Source organism: Carex rostrata, chromosome 26 (assembly GCF_964058835.1).
Source record: "Carex rostrata chromosome 26, lpCarRost1.2, whole genome shotgun sequence".
Lineage (NCBI taxonomy): Eukaryota > Viridiplantae > Streptophyta > Magnoliopsida > Poales > Cyperaceae > Carex > Carex rostrata.
Genome location: NC_135943.1, coordinates 6,601,020 through 6,627,460, shown reverse-complemented (window position 1 = coordinate 6,627,460; position 26,441 = coordinate 6,601,020). Strand labels below are relative to the sequence as shown.

At 35.3% G+C, this 26,441-nt stretch overlaps 4 protein-coding genes across 4 annotated transcripts; 2 read left to right on the top strand and 2 right to left on the bottom strand.

The window, feature by feature from the left end:
• Positions 1-1,786: 1,786 nt before the first annotated feature.
• Positions 1,787-10,616, top strand: LOC144544014 (Protein kinase superfamily protein). Its single transcript, XM_078292439.1, has 21 exons — positions 1,787-2,085; positions 2,281-2,568; positions 3,405-3,659; positions 3,890-4,014; positions 4,811-4,937; positions 5,201-5,269; positions 5,531-5,701; positions 6,028-6,090; positions 6,176-6,244; positions 6,361-6,498; positions 6,578-6,642; positions 7,009-7,377; positions 8,354-8,457; positions 8,539-8,624; positions 8,717-8,839; positions 9,358-9,400; positions 9,655-9,707; positions 9,846-9,913; positions 10,163-10,214; positions 10,310-10,445; positions 10,483-10,616. The coding sequence occupies exons 2-20, from the start codon at positions 2,398-2,400 to the stop codon at positions 10,376-10,378; spliced, it is 2,220 nt and encodes a 739-aa protein (XP_078148565.1). The 5' UTR covers positions 1,787-2,085; positions 2,281-2,397; the 3' UTR covers positions 10,379-10,445; positions 10,483-10,616.
• A 427-nt stretch (positions 10,617-11,043) lies between these two features.
• Positions 11,044-13,109, bottom strand: LOC144544015 (RING-box protein 1a). The gene is made up of 5 exons (XM_078292440.1): positions 12,801-13,109; positions 12,443-12,493; positions 12,284-12,343; positions 11,444-11,515; positions 11,044-11,343 (listed from the first exon to the last, which is right to left on the bottom strand). The coding sequence occupies exons 1-5, from the start codon at positions 12,931-12,933 to the stop codon at positions 11,306-11,308; spliced, it is 354 nt and encodes a 117-aa protein (XP_078148566.1). The 5' UTR covers positions 12,934-13,109; the 3' UTR covers positions 11,044-11,305.
• Positions 13,110-15,900: 2,791 nt separating this feature from the next.
• LOC144544277 (proline-rich receptor-like protein kinase PERK13) lies at positions 15,901-19,436 on the top strand. The gene is made up of 8 exons (XM_078292736.1): positions 15,901-16,816; positions 17,090-17,575; positions 17,882-17,968; positions 18,063-18,133; positions 18,247-18,323; positions 18,464-18,596; positions 18,907-19,068; positions 19,177-19,436. Exons 1-8 carry the CDS (start codon positions 15,901-15,903, stop codon positions 19,408-19,410), a joined length of 2,166 nt encoding a protein of 721 aa, XP_078148862.1. The 3' UTR covers positions 19,411-19,436.
• Positions 19,437-23,599: 4,163 nt separating this feature from the next.
• Positions 23,600-25,271, bottom strand: LOC144544276 (serine/threonine-protein phosphatase 7 long form homolog). Its single transcript, XM_078292735.1, has 2 exons — positions 25,122-25,271; positions 23,600-25,021 (listed from the first exon to the last, which is right to left on the bottom strand). The coding sequence occupies exons 1-2, from the start codon at positions 25,269-25,271 to the stop codon at positions 23,600-23,602; spliced, it is 1,572 nt and encodes a 523-aa protein (XP_078148861.1).
• Positions 25,272-26,441: the final 1,170 nt, after the last annotated feature.

The following is a 26,441-nucleotide window of genomic DNA, read 5'->3' as shown; positions in this document are numbered from 1 at the left end:
AATCAACATAGTGTTACACATGGTTCGTACACTGCATAAAGTCAAAACTGCCCTGTCAAAATATTTTACCGAAATTCACCCCTTGGGTTTTGCCTTTCTAATCTGAAACAATAAGGCCCTGTTCGGATGTAATCCCGAAAATACTGTTCACGTGGGAAAAAAAAAATTCACTCAGACTGAATTTCAGTTCAAACTTTTTTTATTCCCGTTCCTATTTCCATTCCCACTGTGCAGCCGAACAGGGCCTAAATGATCTTACAAATTTAGAATTTTTATCCCTTAGACCCTTACATTAATTAAATAAGCAGTAACTAACCTTGATGAAAAAGGATCCGGAACTCCTAAAGTAACTAAATTTTTTAGTTTAGATCTGGACCGTCCGATTCAAATTCGAGCATATTCGGTCTGAGGTGGAGCACACGGAACTCCTTTAATCTGATAGTCCGATTCAAATTTGACGATTCAGATCTAAACTAAAAAATTTAGTTACTTTAGAAGATCTCTAAAAAAAAATTAGTTACTTTAGGAGATCCGAACTCGATGAAAAAAGGAAAAAAAAAATAATCACAATAAGAGTGAACTTAAGTTAAAAATACAGAATTGATCCCTATGTTTTTAATTTGCTTTTGTATTTATGTATGATTTTTTATATAATTTAGAGTAAAATTGACTCATATTGTTTATAGAAAACTTTATATAATTGACCCTTATATTTGACTTTTTATAATTTGAAAGTCTGACTTTGTAATTGCTGGAACGATTTTGATAATTCATCCAAAACCGTTATAATGATTTATGTCAAAATAACCCGATAGTGATAAAAATACCAAGAGCTTTTCAATATTTATCATTCATTAAAAAAATTAAAGAAATAAATTTTTCAATGTTTATTAAAGTAATTTGTTTGTGCAACATCAAAAAAGATTTATGATAAATAAATGTAAGATTACTTTGTCACATCCTGATAGATCTGATATTTAATAAAAAATATTGAAAAATTGAAATCATAAATTAAAAGAAAAGAAATTACAAGTGTGACAGATTAAAACCAGATAAAAAGATTAAAAAAAATGCATTTATGCTTATTTCTCAAAAACACATATATACATGTAGTTATCTTCCGTACAATTAGTTACTAACCCCTTTATTTTTTTATAAAAAAAATAACATTATATCTAGAGTGGGAAAAATAGCACAGTGGAGTCGGCTCCGTCACGAAACGGCATAGTTACTGCACATAATGGCACGGCACGATATGTGTAGTTACGTACCGTGATTATCTTTAGAAACTTTAGCACGTCACGTAAAAATCTAATCACGACACAATACGGTACGTAGTCACACAAGTCACGTGTAATTAACACCATTAGATATTAATTAAATGGTAAATCTTGAATAAACTAATTAAATTATGATTAAATAGTCACGCAAGGCATATTTGGACACGGCGTAGTGTGACCATTTACGTGTCGTGACCATTCTTTGATATTTTAATCACGGCACGCCACGGTACGAGATCAAAGTCATGATATGTTAGTCACGATACGGCACAACACGGTACGTTTTTTCCACTCTAATTATATCTTTAATCTAGCTCAGCTAAATGAAAGAAAATAAAAATATAATGACTGGTCCAACAAAAATTAAATATACGGCCCAAAAGAATTTTTTTTATTTTTTATTTTTTATTTTTACTCAGCAGCCTCCATCAGGTCCCACCTGACAGAGGAAGGAGACCCTCTTCTTTCTCTTTTTTAATTAACGAATACAAAATTGACGCCACCCCCAAATCTCCATTCGGATCATCAATCATCAATCGCATCCACCTTCAAACAATCGCTAAAACAAAAATATCAAATCAAATCAAATCTGGAGAACCAGTCCAGTCACAGACAAACTCGAAGAAGAAGGAAGATTCGGCTCCGACGGTGAGTCGGTGGAATTAGCCCAGCCCCAGCCGGTGGTTCACCCCCGCCCCGATTCAAGCGTGAAATTGAGCGATAATTGGATCGTGTGATGCTAATAGAGTTCAAAACCATGGTCAATAGACTATTGCTATGGTAGAAAATCCTAATTTTAAGTAAGGTATATCACAAACAATCGAAAGGGGATGGGGATGGGGAGGTGGAGGGGCCTGGGGCCCCGTCTCTGCTTTAAATTGTCTCTCTTTTAAATGCTGAATTTTTTTAGAGCAATTCACTTTTTTTTTTTGCTGTCATGTAACCAATGGTTAAATTTACTGATTTAGCACTGATGACAGTTTTCATGTTTTATTTGCAGATAAACTAGTAGCACAAATCGGTATTAACACATGCTTAATGCGTTGTGTTAATTCTGTCAAGATATAAAAGATCTGTTAATGATGCAATTTAAGAGAAATTTAAAAAATAATAAGAAATGGATAGTCAAGAGTCAGAAAAGAGGCTTTCCACAAACCCTCAAGACTACAAGCTCTATGAAGAGATCGGTGAAGGGGTTAGTGCCACTGTGTACCGTGCCCTCTGCATACCTCTCAATGAGATAGTTGCTATAAAAGTTCTTGACCTGGAGAAATGCAACAACGATTTGGTACTGTCCCTCCCTTTGTTTCGCTCTATTTTGATGAAGTTTTACATTTCCTTTTGTCTTGTATTATTGTATGCACATGGTATAAAGTTTTGATTCTTTTTTTGTTCATGGAAATGTTCTTCCTTGAGTTCCCTACAATAAATAACTTGTACAAGCTTTACCAAATATGTCTCCTGATTCTGTCAGTAAAACTAGTTGAGGTACAATTACTACTAAGCCACATTTGGTACCATTCAGTTTCTCTGCATATAAAGGTTTCATTCTCATATTTATGACCGGCTATGCATGCAGACCGGTAGCATAGTTGGCCTCTTTTACATTAAAATTTGTATAAATTTACTCTGATAGTTGCAATTAATGCTTTTGATGGAGATCTATGCACAAATACGGTAATATTTTCTCTTACTGTATTATAATATTATTTTGGTAAATGCTATATAGTAGTAAGTACTGACATTTGGTCAATGAATTGTTGTTACTTAAATGAATGCACCTTGGTTAACTTCACATACTTGCCCGATAGACTGAGGATATTGTAGTGAAATTAGTGGACATCTAATTGCTCCTGATATTGACTCGTAACGGCTGTTTTTAATGCATAATTGATTACATTCATTCATACTAATGTGCATTGGTGGAGCCACTTGGAGAGAGGTGGGATTAGTTGACCATACTTTAATTCAAAAAAATGCTTTATAACTGCAGGAATTCAGTTAACTGTGTGATTAACACCCTTATGAAATAACACAATTAGTCCCACTCAGATAAGTTATTCCCTCTGATTGCCACAGGGCTCAAACTAGGTGCTCATATTGTATCTAATTATGTTTTGATAGGATGGGATTAGAAGGGAGGTCCAGACCATGAGCCTAATTCACCACCCAAATTTGTTACGTGCATACTGCTCCTTCACTTCAGGTCACCATTTGTGGGTGGTAATGCCTTATATGGCAGGTGGGTCCGCTCTCCACATAATGAAAACCAATTTTCCAGAAGGCTTTGATGAACCCATCATCGCTACACTCCTTCGAGAGGTGCTTAGGGCCCTTGTTTACCTCCATTATCACGGACACATCCATAGAGATGTCAAGGTATACATTTATTTATTTTCTGTTAGTTTTGTCATGAATGTTCCTTCTATTGTTGCTTGGGCATTTTCACTTGTTCCATCTGAGAGAGCCACATGTGTAAAATTTGTTTGCTGTTTTGTTATGGTGGGTTCATCACTTTTTTTTTCCACTTGTTTGCGCATTGTTTTTGTTTTTGTTTATGTTTGCTTAAACATACATTGTACTTCTTTTCAATGTTACTACTTCCTTAGGCAGGAAATATATTATTAGATGGAAACGGAGCAGTTAAGTTAGCGGATTTTGGCGTTTCAGCTTGCATGTTTGATACTGGGGACAGACAACGCTCCCGTAATACTTTTGTTGGTACCCCCTGCTGGTAGTTCCCTTCTCTCTCTCTCTCTCTCTCCACAATAAAGGGCAAGGCCTGAAATAACTGAGTGCTCTTAGTTCTTTTGTTTATCATACTAATGACATCTGTCTTGACATACTTTAACCATATAGACCCCTAGAAAGAATGAAAGATTGGTGTCGTCCCTAAGAACTCTTCATGAGACTTTAAACAGCTTATTTTTTTTTTCTAATTTTCATACTAATGATATTATCTAGATATACTTGAATGAGACATACCTCTCAATGAAGTGAATATTAGTATAAGAGGAGGGTTCCAATGCCTCATCTTCATCATACCTCATATTTGATATCTTCATTTTCGAAGTCCAAATTGTCGATCCGAACCGTTCAATATAATATTTATACTAAAATATACATGGAGATGAAATTTTATATTTTTTGGAATTTTTTTACTATTTTTTAAGATAGATACAAAATCGCTGTTTTTGAACCGTTCAAAAAACAGTGATGTTCTACCCATCTTAAAAAATAGTAAAAAAATTTAAAAAATTATAAAATTTCATCCCTAACCATATTTTAGTATATATATCATGTTGAACGGTTCGGATCGACAATTTGGACTTCGAAAATGAAAATATAAAATATGAGGTATGATGAGGTATGATGAAGATGAGGCATTGGAACCCTCCTCTTAGTATAAATGTATAATCCCTCAAACTTTTCATGAGGGACTTTTTAAGAAAGCTTCAAGTCTTACATATGAAGGATATATATAAAAGCTCCCTTTTCTTAGTGCATAGTTTTCTTTGTACTTTTTGCAGGATGGCCCCAGAAGTTATGCAACAATTGCATGGGTATGATTTTAAGGCTGATGTTTGGTCCTTCGGCATAACTGCACTAGAGCTAGCCCATGGTCATGCCCCCTTCTCCAAATATCCTCCTATGAAGGTTAGTTCTTTCCTTATCCAAATATCTGTATCAAGAAGAGTTACTTTCAATTATTAGGCACCATTTCAATTTGATTGGAGATTTTCAAACTGGGGTTATGAAATTGTACTATTATAGAAAGTGTTTGGACAGGTTTCCTATGGCAGAATGATGGCTTAGTTAAGACTCCAGTGAGAATTTATTTTTATTATCGAATTATTATTTACCAACATAAGATGAATACCTGAACTTCGCTGAAGAATTTTCGTTTTTCTATTGTATAGGTGTTGCTGATGACATTGCAGAATGCACCGCCCGGTCTAGACTATGATAGGGACAAGAAATTTTCTAGGGTCCGTTACCTCTTTGCTCCCTTGTGTTTCTAACTTCCTATTTACTGCCTAAAATTGTAACATTCGGGTTTGATAACTTTCCAAAATATACACACGCACATGCACATGCACAATCATATTATATATGATCAAAATTTATTGTAGATACTACTTTTCGACCTTTGTACTACTTGTATGGAGACCTTCATTTTGAGTTGTCAAGAAGTTTGTTATTCATTTCTAGTGACAGTAATTTATTTTTCTTCAAATGTTTTGTTACAGTCCTTTAAGGACCTGGTGGGTACATGTCTTGTAAAGGATCCTAAAAAGAGACCTAGTTCTGAGAAATTACTCAAGCACCCATTCTTTAAGCAAGCCCGTACAGTTGACTATCTTGCCAAAACCATCTTAGAGGGCATGCCTCCCCTTGGCGAACGGTTTAGTGATTTAAAGGTGCTCTCTCTCTCTCTCTCTCTCTCTCTCTCTCTACTCTGTGCTTGTGTTGGGGTGTAGTGGTAGTGATTTGGTGAGTAGATGCATGTGTTGTTGTGTTTTTCTGTGTACTTGGGGTTGGTATCTGTGCCTATGTGTGTTTGTTTGGTATTTAATGACGCCGACAATGGTATTGGTATCTGGTGTGGTAAACCATAGTTAATTTTATGTAATTATATGTGGACCCAATGTATTATGCAACTATAGGCAACATGTTCCTTGCAAAATATATGGAAGAATTTCAAAAAGAATATACTCGATGATATATTGAATTTTCTTATGCATAGGCAAAGGAGGCAAACATAATACATAATAAATTTGCAAATGGTGACATGGAGCAATTATCTCAGGTCAGCTGATTCTTTTCCTCTTGCTAAACATAATAGTCTATGCAGATATTAATATTTTCTGATCTCTGTTAATCAATATGAACAGCAAGAATATATGAGGGGAATTAGTGGTTGGAACTTCAATTTGGAGGATTTAAAAGCTCAGGCTGCTCTTGTACGTGCTCTTTATCTTTTTCTTCTTCTTTTCATTACATTGTTTAAATTCAATAAAATGCATTTCTACATATTTGATAAAATAAACTCATTCATCCTTTACATTTTCTATTTTAGATGGATAGTACAGAGGAAGGATTTAATCCAGAATCCACATATAATGGACTTAGCAAAGCCAAGAGCGATTTCAATTTTAGACCTGTGGATAGCTTTCCAGAAATGACGAACCCTGCTGGCTCCTCTACATCTAGAGAGGTACTTTGTTTTATCCTTTTAGTCCATCTTTGCTACATTGATATTGAACTATTACTTAATTTAATTTTTTTCTCCTCAGGATGTTCAAGATTGGGATGGTCAATTTGTCTCTGCTTTTCAGGGACAAAATCTTCAAGCTCTTAAGTATGTCTTGAAACAAATCCAAACAAAAATAGGACGGTTGTGTAGTTTTCTATGCAAATATAACTTCGCCAGTGTAGTTGAACGTGTCTTAACTATGTCTTGAATGTATCTTTCAACAGTTACTGTACCTATTGATGAATAATCGGTAGACATGTACCATGGAAAAAAGAACCAGGCAGAAGCTTTACCAAAAACCAAACAAAAAGTTTATTACTACAGTGTGATACGGTAAGGACTTGGGGAATTACCTGTGAAACAAATCCAATGAAAATCACAAGCAGAGACAGTTATTACTGATTTGGAATTGATCATGCTCGGTAACAATCCCATCTGACCCAGCTTTTAAACTTTTTTTTTTCTTCTTAGGAATTGCTTTGATGTTTGCGAAGAGGATTCAACAGCTTGTATCCTCAGTCCAAAAGGGCTATCTACACCCGAATCACTATCACCCATAAGGCAACCGGGTCAACTTACACCTGGGCTGTCATCTCCTAATGTGCAAGCACAGCTGTCTAACTCTGATGGATTGTCTCCTCCAAGGCTACCAGCTAGGCCACAGCATGTGAATGCACAAACCAGTGCTATCACCACTGTTGAGAATAGTAGTAGCATGGAGAGGAGTGTTTCAGAAACCAATACGGTGAATATGGCTGGACTACAGAAGTTCTTAAGTGGATCCCTCATTCCAGAGCATGTTCTCTCTCCTTTTAGGAATGCTGCAGGTGAAACAGAGAGGTATTGTTTGTTTTGCTCTAGTTTTTTTCTTCTATGTTGCTCGTTCTATTCTATTTATAATTTTTAATCTTTGTTGGTTTAATGTTATTATGTTTATCTGCTTTGCTTTTTTGCAAATTAGCAAATATGGGAAATTTTGCACCCCCTTGTTAAATATTAGCACGTATACCTTTTGATATTCTGAGTGGTATTGGTTGCCTTGGATTTCTTGTGAGAAGTTTTAAAGAACATTGTCTACTTTCCCAATAAAATCTGGATGTTGTATGTTATATTCTCTAAGCAAGAAGTAGGAATTTTAATGGGGGTGTGAAACTGTTTAACAATTTAAAATGAGTGAGTCTATGGCACTATGCATATTACGATTTGGCATCGTGCTACGGCTCTATATTCGAGTTTTCAAATCCTAACAGTCGATCCGAACCGTTCATCTTGTTCTCCATATTAATATTTTTTTGGAGACCGAATTTTACATTTTTTGAAATTTTTTGACTATTTTTTTAGATTTATTGAAAATCACTGTTTTTGGATGGTCCAGAATTTTCAGATCAAGTGATTTTCTAAATATCTAAAAAAATAGTAAAAAAAATTCAAGAAATGTAAAATTTGGTCTCCAAACACATATTAATATGGAGAACAAGATGAACGGTTCGGATCGACCATTAGGATTTGAAAACTTGAATATAGAGCCGTAGCACGGTAACAACCCGTGATATGCATGGTACCATAGACTCACTCATTTAAAATCATGAAACTATATTACAGCTTTGTTGAACATATGTAAATGCATAATTTCTAACATTCTGAAGCAAATTTGTTCAATGTTATTTTAAGAACCGTGTGGTCCATAGGTAAAACAGAAATTACATACCAGTCACTTCCTTTCCTCTGTGCATCCTCTATAGTACAACTTTGTCTATTTTATATTGCTGAAAATAAACTTGTTTGTACTTCTTTTGTATGCATTGCATATATATAGGGAATTGCTACATCAAAAGCAGCATTTACAAGCAAAGAATTACAATCATAGTGGACCCCTCATGCACCATTCAAGCAAGAAAGATCCACCAAAAATGACATCAGGTATTTCTTCACCTCTCTCCCTCCCTCTTATCTCCTGCTCTTCCGCTATCCTTCTTGACTTGTAAGTCAATGTCTTTGCAGTGTTACTGCCAGAGGACAGGACACAAGGAACCATTGTTGAACAAAGGGGACGATTTAAGGTTACAAAACAGGAGGTTATTCCTAAGGTACTTTGGAAGGATGGCTCTTGTACTTTTTTGAAGTGTTGTTTAACTTTTCTACAATTCATGGAATATAATGTAGCTGAATGGTTTCTCAGGTGTCATCATTGGGAAATTTGAAGGCAATCCCTGTCAGAAAACCCCCTACAAGAGCTACTCTGAATGCAAATAGTATTCTTCCGTCCTTGCAGTTCTTACTGAATCAAAATGCCATGCAGAAGGTTTTATTTTATTTTTTTATTTGTTGCTTTTTCGTTAATTATTTTTTCTTGATAAATGACAAGAAATTTGAAGAATCTCTCAAGCTATGACTGCATGGTGTGTACTCCGTATGCTATTTTTTAAACTATGGTGAAAATACATAAATCTAATTATAAAAGTATCTGGTTCCTCCTGACGCAACTTCAGCAGCTATAACTATCTTTATAAAAGATTTCCTCAAATATTACATAATGAGCAGATTTGTCGATAATAGGTGTCCTAATTGTAAATATTTTTTTTGTAAACCTCATGAGCCTGATTTTATGCTGAACTTGTAGCGATTTGTGCTGCTCTCAACTGTTCTGATCACACCTGTAACTGCTAGGAGATCAGATTGCACATATTTAATATATTTCATTGAAATAACATGATTTTTAGTTTGGAGTTTCGTGTTAATAGTTTGATAAATTAATAATTAAAGGTATTATGATTGCAAGTCTCTTATTTAACCTGGTCTTTTATTTTTCCCTGCTTCTAGGAGGAAATAAACAAAATTATAACATGCGTCGAACAAAGTTCAGGTAAACTTCTTGTTTAATACTTCATATAATCCTTTTGCAAATTGATCCGTGGAGGACTAAAGGAAGTTCTATTATGCCTTGTTGTCATCCCAGTAATTAAAGTTTTATCATTGCTTTAGTTCCTTTCTGAGGATGAGTATGCAAAAAAGGTGCAATATCTTTTAAAGATTAAGTTTAATTTAGTATATTATGAGGGGCTTTTTCTATAACAATATTGTCTGACATCATTGTTATAATTTTGTCTTATGACCCAGGTCTCCATAAAGATAGGTCTGATGGAGCAAATGGAGCAATTGAATTATCACAGGTATACGAACTTGTAATCTAATTGATTACAGTTGTAGAATTCAGAATGGTTTATTTTGATGAATAATAAATCCAATTTCTAGGGTTAGTTTTATTTTGTATTAAATCATAACAAGTTCACTTCTTATGTTTGAGGAAGGCACAACAGTCCATAGCACCAGTCAGGGAGAAGGAAATGCAAGCCCAACTTGCTAGTCTCCAGCAAAGGTATGTTCCTTCTAATCCATGTTACAGTTTTACTTGATAGTGTTTACATTTTTCCAAAAAAATGAAAAAATGTTATTGCACACCTTAAGTTTGAACATTTTTCAAGTGACTAGCACAACTTTTGCGAGTGTATTTTCTTGATGGTAACCTGAGAAACATCTCATTTTCTGTTGATGTCTCATTTGGTGCATCATGAAAAACATCTCATTTTCTGTGCTAATAATTGGGATTCTCAACCTTTACTCGCAGTGTTCAAAAACTCTCAGAAGAGCTTCACAGAGTAAAGTTAAAAAATGCTCAGGTCAGCATTCAGTTTCTTGTTTGAACTTTCAGTGGGGAATGATATTACATGTAATAGGCCTTTATAACCTGTTTCATGCTTTGTGGAAATTTCAGATGGAGCAGGAGATAAATGCTTTAAGCAAGAGAGAGACAAGTAGGCTACCTGAGAAAAGGGTGAAATAAGTTGGCCCGGAAATTATACAGCATTTTAACAGATTAAGATTAGATAGCTTGTACAATTTGCCCCCCCCCCCCCCCCCCCCCCCCCCCCCCCCCCCCCCCCCCCCAAATTTTGAGTGTTGGTGGTTGGTCCAACATGTCAGAACCAGTGTTTATAACTATCAGACGTTTTGTTGTTGTATCGAGTTTTTTATACCAAATTTATTTGTACAGCGATATTTGATGCTTGATTTGGCTTCTTACATATCTGCTTGTAGCTTTTATGAGCAACGAAACCACGTTGCTTCCATTCTAGGTAACAGTATTTCATTGCATTTCGAGTAAAACAAAATTTCGCCAGCCCTTATTTGAACGACTTGGGAATGATAAGATATTAATAAGAGAGAATAATCAAGGTGCAACACTGATAACGGGCGAGTTAAACTGTATTATTTAGTGAATTAAACTTGCATCTTGGCCACGTTAGTTGTGCTTGATTGGTTATCTAGGAACAATGCGTTTCAAACTATGCCAAAATAATAAACTACAATGAATATAAATTGATTACAAGTCCCTGCTTTCTGTAAACAATCAACAGGCCTTTGATGCTATTCTGATTTTCTTGCACATAAACCGAACAATCTACAGAAGACACCAAAAGGAGGTTTCATGCTGTTTTCATACTTTGATAACACTGTGAACTAGTAGAATTTTAAGGCTACCGTTCTAAAATTTTCTTGTAGAAAAGAGGAAACAACTATTAAAGCATTCTCATACTTTACAAAAATCGTTCTAAGGCGACAAACATAGATGACCAATCCATCAATTAAGAACAATAAAACTAATTAAAAAGATCACAGCACAATGTCAAACAAACAACTGATGTCGTTCAAAACAAAGGATGATATTTTTTTCATGAGGTCCTTTGTAAAATTGCAGAATCCAACACATCTAGTGACCATACTTCTGGAACTCCCATTCACTATTATCTGCACATTTATCAAAGGGGTTAAAAACAAATAAACAAATTTAAAATGCATATACCAAGATGGAGAAAAAAAGAAGCAAACTGTGAAAAAATATATATACCAAGAGGGCAGACTTGACGAGTCTTGAGCCACCTGCTAATGCAATGGAAGTGGAATGCATGATTGCAGACACCTGTTTTGTGTTTATAACAAAAAAAATAGTTAAATGAATTTAAATGCTGAAGCAAGCAAATATAATATGTGTGAAGGACCATGAAGGCCCCATAATTGCAAATATGTACAAAGAAAACTTGAAGAAATGGAGCAGAATCTCTTCAGGCTCTTTAGGTCAATCAAGTCATTAAAGTACCAGAACCAAAAAAGGTTCATTGACATGCTACGCATATCATTTATATCAATGACTATCCAAACTATCAAATTTGATGCGACCCAAGTACCATGTGCTAATGTAACAAAGGATGTTAAAAACAGGCCAAGTTCAGACCATAGAAAATCTCTATATATTAATCGACTCCTGGACATACACCAACATAAATTCATTAGCAATGGGCCGTTACAATTGATGCATACTAAGTTGACTACACAATACACACTTCAATTTTTGGAACTTAAGAGGTACAAAAGTCTAAGAAAAGGACATGTCATGAGGTAAATAAAATAAAGAACCCACGAGTTCTACTTGGAAATCCAAAGCTAAGTGTAACCTGAAGAACTATATTTTGCAACTTTCTAGACAAAGGCTTAGCAAGTAGTTAGTTCTATAGCAACTAAAGTTATATCAGAATTGAAATTTCCTTGAAACATTGGAAGCGCATTAAACAACATCAGCTTAAAAAGAACTTACATAACAAATCATTTCTGTACTGTTAAATGTGATGAAATTAAATAAACTAAACAAAACCAGAATCACTTTATAGTTACAGAAAAACATAAAACATACCCCAAGCAACAGTGCATTCCTCACTGGTAGCACTAGCCTGATTGGCCTGGCACTCGATGCCTACATGCATACAAAAAGTAAATTATCACAAGAAAAGAAACAAAAAAAGCAAAACCCTAAATGGTCATACAAAATGGAACTAGGAAGGAGAGCTCTTACAGAGATCCATGATGTGGTTTCGGCATATAGCACAGTTGTCCACCACAATATCTACAATCATCAAATAAACAACAACAAAACATTAATCAAGATCACTTAACATGATATCATAAAACATACCTAAAACAAAAATTTAAAAGAATCCTTGCATAAAAAAAGACCAGACCGTAACCCTGAATCACAATAAAATATAAAGAATAAACAATTCTAAGATTTCTTTTAAAGAATTCCTAAATTTCCGAGTTCTTGCTCAAATCTGTACCTATACCTAAAATTAAGCAACAGCAATTCACATCGTTCAAAACAGAAACAGATCGAAAAGCAAAAGAAGCAATCCTGAAAGTCAATAAAAAATTACCCCAAGCCCAGAGAGCGACAGCGTTCCACTTTTTGATCTCGAATCGCTTCGTCTTCTTGGCCGAAGACGACGCTACAGACGAAGAGCTCTCTCCGACAGCGACCATGTTTACGTCCGTATCCATGGCTGTCATTCTTCGTCGATTTCGGAAAACCTAACCCTAGATTGCGATACGAATAAGATGAAGAGGGAAGTGGTTCCCCCGTGTAGACTATTACCTCTATCTATCTAGAGAAAGAGAAAGAGAAAGAGAAAGAAAAGAAACAAAATTGGCGTGGGCTTAGTAAACAAAGAAAAACCCCAAACCGTTTCTCATCAAATTTATACTCTCTATTGGGCCTCAAATATGGGATCTGTTTAAATAAGAATTTCTAACTTTGGAGAACCCAATTAAGTCCCTGTAAAAATTAAAAATCGACTTATTTTACAAATAAAAATAAACTAAACACCCCCAAATTTTACAAGTAGGGATTCTTTCATATTCATATGCCACTTTTCAGACTTTTTTTTAAAATAGAATCAATATTAATTATTCTAACATAACAAGTCATATTGGTTTGTTTTTTAGAAAAAACAAGATGGAGGAAGAAATAAGTAGAAATGACTAATGTAGATTGTTCAGAATAAAATTTAAATTCTCCCTACGATCGGTGTAGCTTTTTTTTTCAAAAAAACAAACCAATAGTGCTTATTTTTTTAAATAATTAAAATTGATTCTATTTTTTAACCTCCTATTTCAGTACAAAATTTCTCCACTTCGACACAACCAAACTTTGGCTTCTATTTCTATTTAGGAGTAGAGTCAAAATGCTTCATTGTTTTCGGGCTCCAATAATGTCTCATATTTTTATTTTTATTTTTAAAATTTAAACAGTTGATCTGAACCATTTAACGTGATCTCCTTATTAAAATGTGATTTTAGACAAAATTTTATATATTTTGAAAACTTTATACTATTTTTTAAAATAAAATAGTAATTTTGTACCTATCTAAAAATATATAATTTGGTCTCCAAGTACATTTTAATATAAAGATCATATTGAGCGGGTTCTGATCGATTTTTTAGACATTAAAAATAGAAATAAGAATGAGAAAAAAAAAAAAGAACAATTGAAAATAGATTTTTTTTTAACCCTACTAAATAAAATGAGAAAAAATTTAGCACCATGTAGCCTTTTACGCTTTGCCACCCAGCAAAACATGCGAAGTAGGGAGCAAAAACAAACAAAAGACAAATGCATCTTTCTTTAGATCATAATTTGCATGTTCAAATCATTTGGATCTGTAAATAACTGCCTTTGTTTACTTATCCTTCTATATTTGCATAATTAGGGTAAGATTTAACATAAAACTTCTTTTTTCTAAAATTGAACAAATTTTAGAATATTCATTATAAATACGTTTTCTATCAATAAAAATGTTAGTAGATATTTAAAATCACTAACTTTAAAAAAAAAAAAAATAACAATTTCTTCTTTATATATATACATTTATATATACACACATTTGCTTTTACATGACAACGTATTTCCGTAAATATCTCTATTAATTTGTATGAACACTTTGAAAATTATATATTAGAGCATCTACATCTCTGAAAATATCAGAGTTTTTAATCTGATGTGGCAGTTTCTAATATAGTTTCAGATATGTGAGAGAGTTTTTTTTATTTGGAAACTATACAGTAAAGTTTCTTATTAAAAAAACTGTTTATATACTCTATACTGACCAAATGATTAGATCAAATTATTTTTCCTTTATAATTTGTTGCTGATGTGACTTAATAGAAACTCTAAAATTAATTTCAGGAATGTGAGAGTTAAAAACTTTAGAGACCTTAATTTCTAAAAAGTGATTAACAGTTATTTAGAAACTCAGTTTAGTTTCAGAGATGTAGATGCTCTTACATATTCTAGTGTCTTTTTACAGCCTTCCCCCCACACACAGAGCAAACACAAAATCATGATCACAATTAATCAAGTCCTGTCACCTTCCCATTGAATCCAGTAAATGCTATAGGAGATTGAAACAGACTGGTACCAATTAGGCACTGCACATTTACTGATATAAACAAGACATGAACCTAGTTTTACCATATGATATGCTTTGTAACAAATCAACCTTGCAGTAGTAACAAACTTGAAAGTTTGGTAACAGTTCAGTCATTCTGTTTCTGCTAAAGGGTGGTAAATTAAGCCCCAAAACCAAATTTCTGCTCTAGATTTTTTCTATTTTTAGCATGACATGTACAACTTCATTTCCATTTTCTTGTCTTAGAGTTGATAGTTTCAATCTGCGCCATTATTCATGTTATTACTTTTCTTTGTGTATTTCTCTGCATCTTCAAATCATTGGATCTACTAGTAGGAAGATTCAGGTTCTTCTCCAATCTTCATATACTCTTGAGTTTACAATTTGTATTTAGTTTTGAGAATTTAGCTAAGGAAGCTGTTCAAGTTATTTAGTTAAGTAAATTATTTAGAATAAACTATGTCTTTTTTTCGTTAGTATTTCAACAAAGCCATTCATAATTCTTTGTTTTTTTTTTTTTTTACTTTCATCATTATTATTATTACAAATACAATTTTCTATGTGTAATTTATGTTATTTTGATGTATATTATTTAAATGGACTTTGGTGAAAGAAAATAAAAGAAAAGGAAATGTTTGGTTTTTTCATGGAATTTTTGCATGACAACAACTTTGAGATTTTTTAGATAATTATTACTGGTGAGAAGAACAGGAAAGCTTTTTATTGTAACATATTTTTCCTTAAGCTGAACCAATAGTATTCTTGAATAGGATAATTTCAACATATCTTAGTTTCACATTGCAAATTTCTACAAAACTTTATAAAGATATTCTAAATCCTTGTGCACATTTTTGTTTTAAGATGAAGTTGTTGGTAGGAACAATTTACAATAAAATCCAATGCAACATTCTTTTGGTTCATCTTATTGAAAACATATTTTTTTGCACAGGATTTGAAGCCTGCAAGTCAATACATGTGTAAACAAGGTGCCAAAATCACATTCTAAACTTAGAACAAAGAGAAGAACCATTCATACTCTGAAAATAAATTAAGCAAAAATATACAACAAATGTCAAGTTCGACTCTGGCGACGAATTCAAGCTCAGGAAATGCTAAAAATTCCAATTCAAGCAACAATGCATCAGATATCATCAATACCAGCCCAACTAATACCTCATCTTCAACTCCATTGGTCCCACCGCCGCCATCACAAGAAACCCAGAGCTCAAATACTGTTCCCCCGCCCAACAATTCAAATTCAAATTCAAATTTAAATACAGGCTCCAATGGAAAAGCATCACCATCACCACCGGGACAAGAAAACATTCCAACACCTCCAACTCCTCCCAATAATTCAAATTCAAATTTGAACAATACACCGCCTCCTCAACAATCCTCAGAAACGCCGAAATCCTTGTCACCTCCACTGCCTCCACAAACATCAAACCCATCCTCTCCTATCGTACTCAATGCAAGAAACCCTTCCTCTTCCCCTCCCCCTCCCAATTCAAATTCAAATATATATTCAAAACCACCCACACCACCTACAACAGTTTATCTAACCCCGCAGACCCCTCAAAGCAAACCAATCCAACCTGTAAACACATCTCCATCCCAAATAACACCAGCAAATGCTTCAACTCCACTTCCTCCTAATCAATCTAACACTTCAATTAACTCTCCAGTAATTCAGCTCCTTCCTAAGCAAACCCCTCCAGCAGGGCAAGCAAATGCACAATCCGGGTTGCCTGGCGTTAAGCCGCCGTCTCCGATTTCTTCGTCCATTTATTCACCACCATTTCACTCTTCCCCTTACTCTAATTCAACAAAAAATTCACATACAAATAAATCGAATATGCATATCGGTCCAGTGTTTATAGTAATTGGTGCCATTTCAGTGCTAGTAGCCGTTCTCTGCTTGCTTGGGAGAAAAAAGAAGAAACTTAATGTTTTGGTGTATAGCCAAGACCAACAAACAAAGTCAAGTAATTATCTTTGCATTGTTTGCGTCAGAGAATTAACATTTAAGATTGTGATGCACATCAAATGGAATTAATTAGTTTTTGCTTTTGGGTACAAGTGGTATGAGGATTTAAATAAATTGAAGAATTAAGTACTGCTTCTAGCAGAATTACTATGCAAAGTTTTGTTTCTCATTTGTTGACATTTGAGATGATACCAAATGCTATCCTTAAGTCTTTTGTTGGGACCTGATACTAATGGACTCTTATAAGACATCCCCAATATTGAAATTTCAGGTGGAGTTGTGTACCAGCAGTCGTACCATTACGGAGGGACCCCACCCACAGATCACTTTTGTGGACCACCGAGAACATCTACTTCCTCACAGAACTTCTCTGGCAACCAACAAGGGTCTAATAACGGGAACTACCAGGCTGGGTACTGTCCGGGGACCCCAAACAACCACAATGGCTCAAAGTCTTGCTTCTCATACGAAGAAATCTTGGAGATGACAGGAGGATTTTCAAGAGAAAATCTGTTAGGAGAAGGTGGATTCGGGTGCGTGTACAAAGGATGGCTGCCAGACGGAAGGTGCGTAGCAGTGAAACAATTGAAGGCAGGGAGCGGTCAAGGGGAAAGGGAGTTTCAGGCTGAAGTGGAGATCATTAGCAGAATCCATCATAGGCATTTGGTGTCTCTTGTGGGGTATTGTATAGTTGAGCATCATAGAATGCTTGTTTATGAGTTTGTGCCGAATAGTACACTTGAACACCACTTGCATGGTAAGTGCATTTATGGTTTTTCATACCACATAATTGGCATCACAATCATGTTACCAGGAAGACGATTAGGTTATGTACCAGTACTCCAGAAAAAACCAACTAAATGTTTTCTTGATACTTGCTACTAAAAATACCTAAACAAATGGTTGGTTAACAGAAACAATAAAGGAAAAACATATATCTAAATAGTATTGTGAGAGTCTTTGAGTAATAATCGTAAAAAATATAAAAGAAAAAGATGTCAAACTTCCATTCTTTTATGTGTAAACCTGATCAACTCTTTGTCTTGACATCTTTTAAAATTAGGAAAAGTGGTACCAGTGATGGATTGGGGAAAAAGAATGAAAATCGCCATTGGCTCAGCTCGAGGCTTGACCTACCTCCATGATGATTGTATGGTTATTTATTCCTGAACCATTGTAATTATTGCAATTTAGGCATAAGAAATTAGTAAACTGATCAAGTTCTCTTGCTATCACTTTGTTAGGTCATCCACGGATAATCCATAGAGATATAAAGTCAGCAAATATTCTTCTTGACTATGCATTTGAGGCTCAGGTAAAGCAAGTTCATTAGCAATAATTAATTTCAATGTCGAGTAAGTCAAAAATTAAAACAAACTTGAATACATTAATTTAGGGATATTAAAATTGCATAATTGAAATCAACAGGTTGCAGATTTTGGTCTGGCAAAATTCTCAAATGACACTTACACTCATGTTTCAACTCGTGTCATGGGAACTTTCGGGTAAGTATTCTCATGTTTTTCCAATATTTGAGTTCTCATAGGAACATTTCATTCGCCTATCTATATATATCAACTAAATATTGGCATACCAATTTTTGTTACACTTTTTCTTTTTTTGTATTATTATTGTCACCGCTCAGGTACTTGGCGCCAGAATATGCATCTAGTGGGAAGCTAACAGATAGATCAGATGTGTTCTCATTTGGGGTTGTGCTTCTAGAACTTATAACTGGAAGAAAACCACTATTTGCTGATAAGAGCTTAGTTGAATGGGTATACATAAAAACAAACAAACTCTTAATTTTACTACAGTTTTGTTTCAGCCCGATTAGTGTCGCCTAATGTCCGACACTAATACCCATAAACAGCCGACACTAATTCCAAGTTCTCCACTAGTGTCTCTACCTCTTTTCGAGTTGTAATTGACATACCTCTTTACTCTTAACTCCTAAGAGTGAAAAGAAAACCAAATAGAACACACAAATATTCTAATGACTAGTGTACTCTAATTCTATCACCGCAGTGTGCAATTTTTATTACTATTTATCAATATTATTGTATGGTTTTCTTTTTCAATACAAAGGCAAGACCAATTCTGGTGCAAGCATTGGAGACTGGAAATATAGAAGAGCTGGTGGACCCCAGGCTAGAGAACAATTATACCAGAGATGAGATGTATCTTATGATTGAAGTAGCTGCTGCTTGTGTTCGCCACTCAGCACCTAAGCGTCCCCGCATGGTTCAAGTAAGACAAAAAATGTTAATTTGCCAAGTTCATCATCTGAGAAGAATTTCATTAAACCTTTTGTCAGAAGTACCAGTAAATTAACTAATGTGTTTATAATGAATTCAGGTGTTGAGAGCGCTTGACAATGATGGAGGACATGTGATGGACCTGACAAATGGGGTAAAAGTGGGACAAAGCATGGCATATGATCCAAACCAATCCTCACCGAGTGAAATACAACGGTTCCGGCAAATGGCATTCTCTATAGAAGAGGAACCGAGTGAAGACGGTGAGATCAATAGACCCCTCACTAGATCTATGGAACCAAATATTTTAATTCATCAGAAATCGAGAAAATAATCTTGTAATCTTATGAAAATGAAGTCTCATATGACTAGATGCTCCGTAAACCCGACTCTTGTTTTTTCAAATATGATATTTACAAGTTACAATGTGAATAGAGGGGGAATATGTTTTTGTGGTACAAGTGTATTAAGATATCTGCGTAAAATGTGTATATTTTTTTATATCTAAAAGTACAATAGAGAGATCAAAATATTTTTTAATATCTTATAATTAATCTTGATGATTATTGTCTAATTATGTATTGATCTTCTATAATCTTCTATGATTTCTCTCGAGCACCTGTGATCTTAGAGAAGATTCACTGATATCTTATTTTGAACCGCTAGCTGATTCGTATGAACCTTGTCATATAAGATTGACCATTATCCCTAGTCTCTATAAAATTTTCTCGTATTTTGAAATGCACATTATTATTTTATTGTGTTGAGACACACTTATTTATGATATTGATGTGCATTTCCAACAGACATAATTGTTGACAATTACTGTCGTCTTCGTTTTCGTCTTCCTTTGATTTGGTTTAAACTTTTCGTTCTTTTCTTCCCCTTCGGCACAAAGGCAGTCCATTTTACTTAATAATAGCATTTGTAAATTAAATGAATTTTGAGGGTTTTCTTTTACCATCAAATATTGAATTCTTCTGTCTAATTTACTTCTTCCGATCTGTAAAATTCAATTCAATTCCAAGTCTATCTAATTGTTTCTTTTCTATTGAATTAAATTATATTTTCTATAATTGTTATTCCGATCAAAGTGTAAAACACTAAAACTGTTCAATTCTGAAAACCAAAACTTTGTCCCGAATTTTTTATTAATAGAAAATAAATTATTAAAATATCGAGATTCAATACCGTTTGCATTTTTTTTTTAAAACTAAGAAGAACGGTTTAGTACAACCCGTCCCTGGGGACGGACCAACTGAACCCGTCCGGTTAAAAACAATTAACGCCTAAGCTAACCAACTAACTAAGCTACCAACCAACTAACCTAACCCAACCAACTAACCTAACCGGAAAAAAAAAAAAACCGGGACGGGAAAGTCCAACCCGTCCGAGAAATCGGAAAAAAAAAAAGAAAAAGAAAACTCGGGACGGGGTTGTCAAGCCCGTCCGAGAAATCGCAAAAAAAAAAAAAAAAAAAAACTCGGGACGGGGTTGTCAAGCCCGTCCGAGAAATCACAAAAAAAAAGAAAAAAAAAAAAAAAACTCGGGACGGGGATGTCAAGCCCGTCCGAGAAAATTCTGCGAAGTTACAAAGATCATGATCATTATATTGAATGTCTAGAACAGTATGATCATTATATTGAATGTCTAGAACAGTATGCCTAAAAAGGACAGAATAGGATGCCTAAAGTCGGGACGGGGACGTCAAACCCGTCCGAAGAAGAAGTTTACCTATTAATATTCAACCATGGCCTGAATAACAGACAGAAGCGCCTGAATAACAAACAGAGACAGACAGAAGCGATAGCAAAGTCGAAAGACAGAAATAGAGATAGAGCTTAATAGCAGACTGAGACAGAGACGATAGCAAAGTGAAATTTTAAACAGGTAACTCTTCAATTAATTTTTCTGCTATGTTATTTAGTAATTGAAATGAATTATTTACAGAGATGCAAATGGAATGAAATAATTTATATTTACAATTTTTTTTACAAGTATTTGGCTTGTGTAGTTACTGTCAATTTCATATCATTATATAGAGTATCAAATGTTTTATAATGACTACCAACAGAGACATATAACATACGATTCATACTCTGAATATGATTTTCATGACCTACCTGGTTAATTTAATTCATTATGTTGTACCAACTTTTGTAAAATAATTTAATTTAAATTAGTTTTTATTATTGTAATAATAATAATATGTAATTTATTCATTATTGTGTAGGTTAATTTTAAAAAAAATTAATCATGTTGATGCTGAGGATTTATTTTGGTGGTGAAATACGACACAGTCGTAAAGGAGTAGAGTATAGTATTAGTCCTCGATTCTCTTTGAGTGTGACTGATGAATACGGTTGGTATGATGTGAAAGGTGAAATTTATCGCCAACTTGGATATTCTGAGAATGAGTATAACCTAAAAGCACATGCACGGGTTAATGTTGGTACAACAGCCCGACGTTATTATGAGAAAATTGAAATCGTGTGCGATCAGAGTTGGAGAGGTATTTATATCCAAAGTATGCGTGCCCAAACCCAGTATACTTTTCTTGATTTATACATTGAGTTAATTCCAATCATCGGTGAAATACAACCGCAGTTATTCGTTAATAGTATGGTACCGGAAACAAATCCAGAACCTCGACGGACCCAATATAGTGATAACTATGCGAGTCCCAGTTTCTTCGAACCCTATCAGACACAACAAACACCGAGGCAAGACCCTCGACAGACCCAATATAGTGGTAACTATGCGGGTCCCAGTTTCTTTGAACCCTATCCGACACAACAAACACCGAGGCGAGACCTTTATTTGCATCCTTATCCCAATGTGAACGAGTTGTCACCATCTGTTCAGACAGAATACAATAATCAGAGTAGCCCGTGGATCGATCCACCGGAGGTAGCTGATCCTAATACTGATTTTGATGATGTGTCGCAAAGTGATGATGCTGACTCATGTGAGGATGACGCCGACTCATGTGAGGATGACGCCGACTGGGATAATGAAGCTGATTCAGAAGGGGATGTCCGGGATGATACCTCAACACAATCACACCAAACACCACGCGTTCAGGCTGAACATTTTCCCATAAGTGACCGCGGTGTAAGTCACCCTGTGGCAAGCTTCAATGACACCTCAGCATTTCAACCCGCAGATGTCAACTTCTTCAGTAGGCCGAAACATGTTCATGATACACTTGCTGTAGGTAATGAGTTCTCTTCAAAAGAGGCTCTACAATTGAAAATAAATAGTTATCACATCAAAAAGAATATTGAAGTAAAAATTACGGGGAGCAATAGAACTAGCATGATAGTCAATTGCAAGGACACCAGGTGTGCGTGGCGTTTGTATGCTAAGTCTGGATTATTTTCATCTAAGCGGGAAATTAGAACAATTTTAGGACCACATACATGCCATGCCAATGCTTCTCGTACCGATCATGCACAATTAACTGCAAAAATGGTCGCCGATGTTATACGAGAAGATATTAGGGAGAATGTTGCCTTAACCATTAAAAGCGTTAAAGGGCTAGTCCGTAAAAAATACAAGGGAATAATTCCCAAATATAACAAGTTGTGGCGTGGCCGAGAGCTGGCAATCGCACAACTATTCGGTAGTTGGGAAAAATCTTACGACTTTCTCACTCCATTGTTGGAAGCAATTAAAAAAGACAATCCAGAAACAAAATTCAGAGTTGCGCACGAACCCACAGGAGATCCAACAGAAAGGTTATTTAAGGCAGCTGCGTGGGCTTACGGTCCGTGCATTGCTGCAGTGTCTCATCTCAGGCCAATCATTAGTATTGATGCATGCTTCCTTTCTGGTAGGTATCAAGGGAGATTGCTGATAGCGTGCGGTTACGATGCTGAGAACCAGTTGCTTCCTCTGGCTTTTGCATTAGTCGGGGAAGAGAGTTTCCAGACATGGGGATGGTTCATGAGGTGGCTGCGTCTAGAGGTAATTGGTAATAAGTTCATGTGCGTTGTTTCTGATCGGCACATGGGGATCAAAAAAGTATTCACCGATAGATACGGTGGTTGGTACGAGGATGGTGGCGAGTGCGTTCACAGATTGTGCTCACAACACATTGCCGAGTATTTGATGAAAAAAGTACACAATAGAAAACTTTGTGACCTATTTAAAATACTTTGCAACAAAAAGAAGCCACGGAGGTTTGAGGAGTTCTTCGAAATATTGCGAAAGAAAAATCCAGATGCAGTTGCGTATTTAAATAATGTCGCAAATTGGGAATTGGTTCAGGATTATCACCATCTGAGATGTCATCGATATTGTCTGGAAGATCGGCCGCCCTCAACATACTTTGCAATTTAGCATCCATACCGTTATCTCTGAGAAGACCACAACTTGCTTTGAGGAAAATTTTTCCTATTTTCTTGAGTGTCTTCGATTTCGTTAATCCTATAGCTGCTGATATTATCTTTATCCCTCGTAATGACTGTAAAAAAAAAATGTAACTCCACTAACATACTAATATCATCTCATAAATATTTTTAATTAGTAAAACTTACATCACGTGTCGATTTCGGGGCACCGGGAATGTACCCTACTTCGCCAATTTCATCTCTGTATTCTGGAAGGGGATCATCAAGACCTTCTATGCACTGTTTTCCTAAGAAAATATTGAACATGCCATTGTTCTGGAACCAATTTCGATATGGCAATATGTCGTAATGACTCCAATACCTGGTTGGAACAACCAAGTGGCCTCCCGGATTAGATGCCTCATTTACGTAATTCTGGTGCACATTACCCCAATTTACTAGTCTCACATTCGCACTGTGAACAAATTTGTGTAACCGGCGTACCTCATCCTCGGGAAGCGGCAGTGGTGGCGGGAGTTCCTGTGCAAACCCAAATTGTCGCATCACACGATCTGGGTAATGATGCTCAATTATCCAAAAGTGCACAAGTGGCACACGAGCTAGCCATACACCCATTTCATCAATAACTCGTGATGGCAGCTTACACGGTACCTCAAGTAACATCGCTTTGTAAGGCTCCCATTTTACCATGTAATCTTCGAGCTTCTGCAGTTCGTTGCGGAAGTAACTAACTCCACTCCGATTGTGACCTTGGCGATAATCATGGAGACAACACCACTTATCTCCGAATGCTGGACACTCTTGTCCGTTTGGATGGCCCCAATTTGGACTCCAATCATTTAAGGGACGAGGACAGCCGGTTGATAATCGAGACCAACACCAATGTTGTAAAAGCACAGTTGGCCCTGACATAAGCTTTGTTTTACGCTGAACCGCAACACAAAGGCTCCTGTAGAGATAAGCTAGAACAGCCCCACCCCAATTGTACTGTTCCGGGGAATCAAGATTTCCTAGAAATTGTAAATACATTGCCGGAACCGAATCTCCCGACGAATCAGCAAAAAATATAGACCCGAATAAATCGAGTACATATGCCCTTGTGTACTGGCGTACCTGCTCCTCTGTAGGCTCATTCGGTTCCGGGTTTAGCATTCCAGCAAATTGATCACGCAATTCTCTCAAATTTATAGCATACCCAGATTGCGAACGAACCTCTTGCGCGTCATTCGGCCCCGATCTCTTCTTTTTTTTAAGCACCGCACTTGCGGTACCATTTCCAAGAAGCTGATCCACTAAGATAGACCAAGCACGGTCTGAAGGACCCGTCACCGGTAACCCCATGATCGGCAGCGCCCAGAGACAAGAAACATCCTGCAGCGTAATTGTCATCTCTCTCACGGGAAGATGAAAACTGTGAGTCTCTGGTCTCCATCGCTCCACGAGACCAGCGAGGAGTGATGGGTCAATTTTCATGTGACCCATTTGAGAAACCTGATACAAACCGAGTCTAAGCAAGAATGGTTTGCAAAGGTCATGGTACTCAATCCCAGTCCAGATATCTCGAGGGTCCACTCCTACATCTCTGTAATCCTGTCAATGTTATACAATTTGATTAAAATAAAAATATTGTAATTCAAATAGTTATATCATTTTATAAAAAAAATATTAAATGATTCATGGAATAACTTACATCATCATGGATTCGTGAGACCTTATGTTGGTCATGCGGCATCCATAATAAATTGCTAAAATTACTTGCTGACCATGACGAATCAAAACCAGAATCACCATATACATCTGCAGCATGTGAAGAGCCACACTCATCACGACTGCTTGACATTCTGCATACATAACATTTTGAAAAAAATAATTTTACTAACCACTCACATTATTAAATAAATTACTAAATTAAGCAATTATCTAAGAACTCTAAAACTCACAAGAATAAATAAATTAAGAAATAAATAAAATACGAGATGAATAAATTATCTAATTTATTACTTCTTGCAAAATACACTTAACAAACTAATAAACCTGAGATCTAATTAATTCAATTCATTTTTGTAATAGATTACGAAAATAAGTACCTGCATTACCTAAATTACTTGCATTGCTAAAAAATTCAAAATGAATGAACTATGAACTTTAGGCTAAAATATTGTCAAAATAATACTATGAATTATTCATATCTAATAATTGCGAGTACATAGTTAATCTCAAGAATAATTACAATAATGCTATCAACATTATCAATTCTATGCTATGGACTAATTTAAATAAATTAATTTATACCATATCAAATGAGTCTACAAATTAATTACAATAATTCTATCAACATTATCAATTCTATGCTATGGACTAATTTAAATAAATATATTAAAATGAATTAATTTATACCATATCAAATGAGTCTATAAATGAATTAAATTTTATAAACCCTAAAACCCTAATTTATCATTTTTTTAAGTGCAATTAACAAAATTCACTGTAATTAACAGTTTGATAACAAATTATTATCAATTAATTTATTTTTACTGTAATTTATTTTAATCTTGTATATTAAAAAATTACCTTAATTGAGTGATGGATTGAGTGATGGGAGGGCGAGTTCGACAGTGAAGGTGATGGCCGACAGGAGAAAATCACGAATCCGGACGGACTGCTTTACTCCGTCCTAGAGAGGAGGCGTTGTGGAGTGGAGCTGTCTCTGTGAAGCACCGACGGACTCATGTTTTCTTTTCTGCGAAAGGGATTGATAGATTGGTAACGAGGGGGAGTAATAGGTTGTGGGACGGGATGAAGTAACCCGTCTGTATTTTTTTTTTTTTTTGGGTTGGACGGGATGCCTTAAGCCGTCCCTCAAACGGTGATTTTTGTTCCCATCGTCCGTGACTTTTTTTTTTTTTTCGATTTCTCTTTCTCGGACGGGCTTGACGTCCCCGTCCCGAGTCTTCATTTTTTTTTTTTTCGATTTATCGGATGATTTTGACTAATTAAGCATGGGTGGGGG

What these genes read in the sequence shown, in the direction of transcription:
- LOC144544015 (XM_078292440.1), bottom strand. Translation starts at nt 12,933, where the DNA reads ATGACAGCCATGGATACGGACGTAAACATGGTCGCTGTCGGAGAGAGC. An exon ending in AAACCACATCATGGATCTCT is followed by an intron (nt 12,344 to 12,442) that starts GTAAGAGCTCTC and finishes GTATGCATGTAG; the next exon opens with GCATCGAGTGCCAGGCCAAT. An exon ending in TCGTCAAGTCTGCCCTCTTG is followed by an intron (nt 11,344 to 11,443) that starts GTATATATATTT and finishes ATAAATGTGCAG; the next exon opens with ATAATAGTGAATGGGAGTTC.
- LOC144544277 (XM_078292736.1), top strand. Translation starts at nt 15,901, where the DNA reads ATGTCAAGTTCGACTCTGGCGACGAATTCAAGCTCAGGAAATGCTAAA. An exon ending in AGACCAACAAACAAAGTCAA is followed by an intron (nt 16,817 to 17,089) that starts GTAATTATCTTT and finishes TTGAAATTTCAG; the next exon opens with GTGGAGTTGTGTACCAGCAG. An exon ending in ACTATGCATTTGAGGCTCAG is followed by an intron (nt 18,134 to 18,246) that starts GTAAAGCAAGTT and finishes TGAAATCAACAG; the next exon opens with GTTGCAGATTTTGGTCTGGC.
- LOC144544014 (XM_078292439.1), top strand. Translation starts at nt 2,398, where the DNA reads ATGGATAGTCAAGAGTCAGAAAAGAGGCTTTCCACAAACCCTCAAGAC. An exon ending in CCAAATATCCTCCTATGAAG is followed by an intron (nt 4,938 to 5,200) that starts GTTAGTTCTTTC and finishes TCTATTGTATAG; the next exon opens with GTGTTGCTGATGACATTGCA. An exon ending in GGGACAAGAAATTTTCTAGG is followed by an intron (nt 5,270 to 5,530) that starts GTCCGTTACCTC and finishes GTTTTGTTACAG; the next exon opens with TCCTTTAAGGACCTGGTGGG.
- LOC144544276 (XM_078292735.1), bottom strand. Translation starts at nt 25,271, where the DNA reads ATGTCAAGCAGTCGTGATGAGTGTGGCTCTTCACATGCTGCAGATGTA. An exon ending in TCTCACGAATCCATGATGAT is followed by an intron (nt 25,022 to 25,121) that starts GTAAGTTATTCC and finishes TAACATTGACAG; the next exon opens with GATTACAGAGATGTAGGAGT.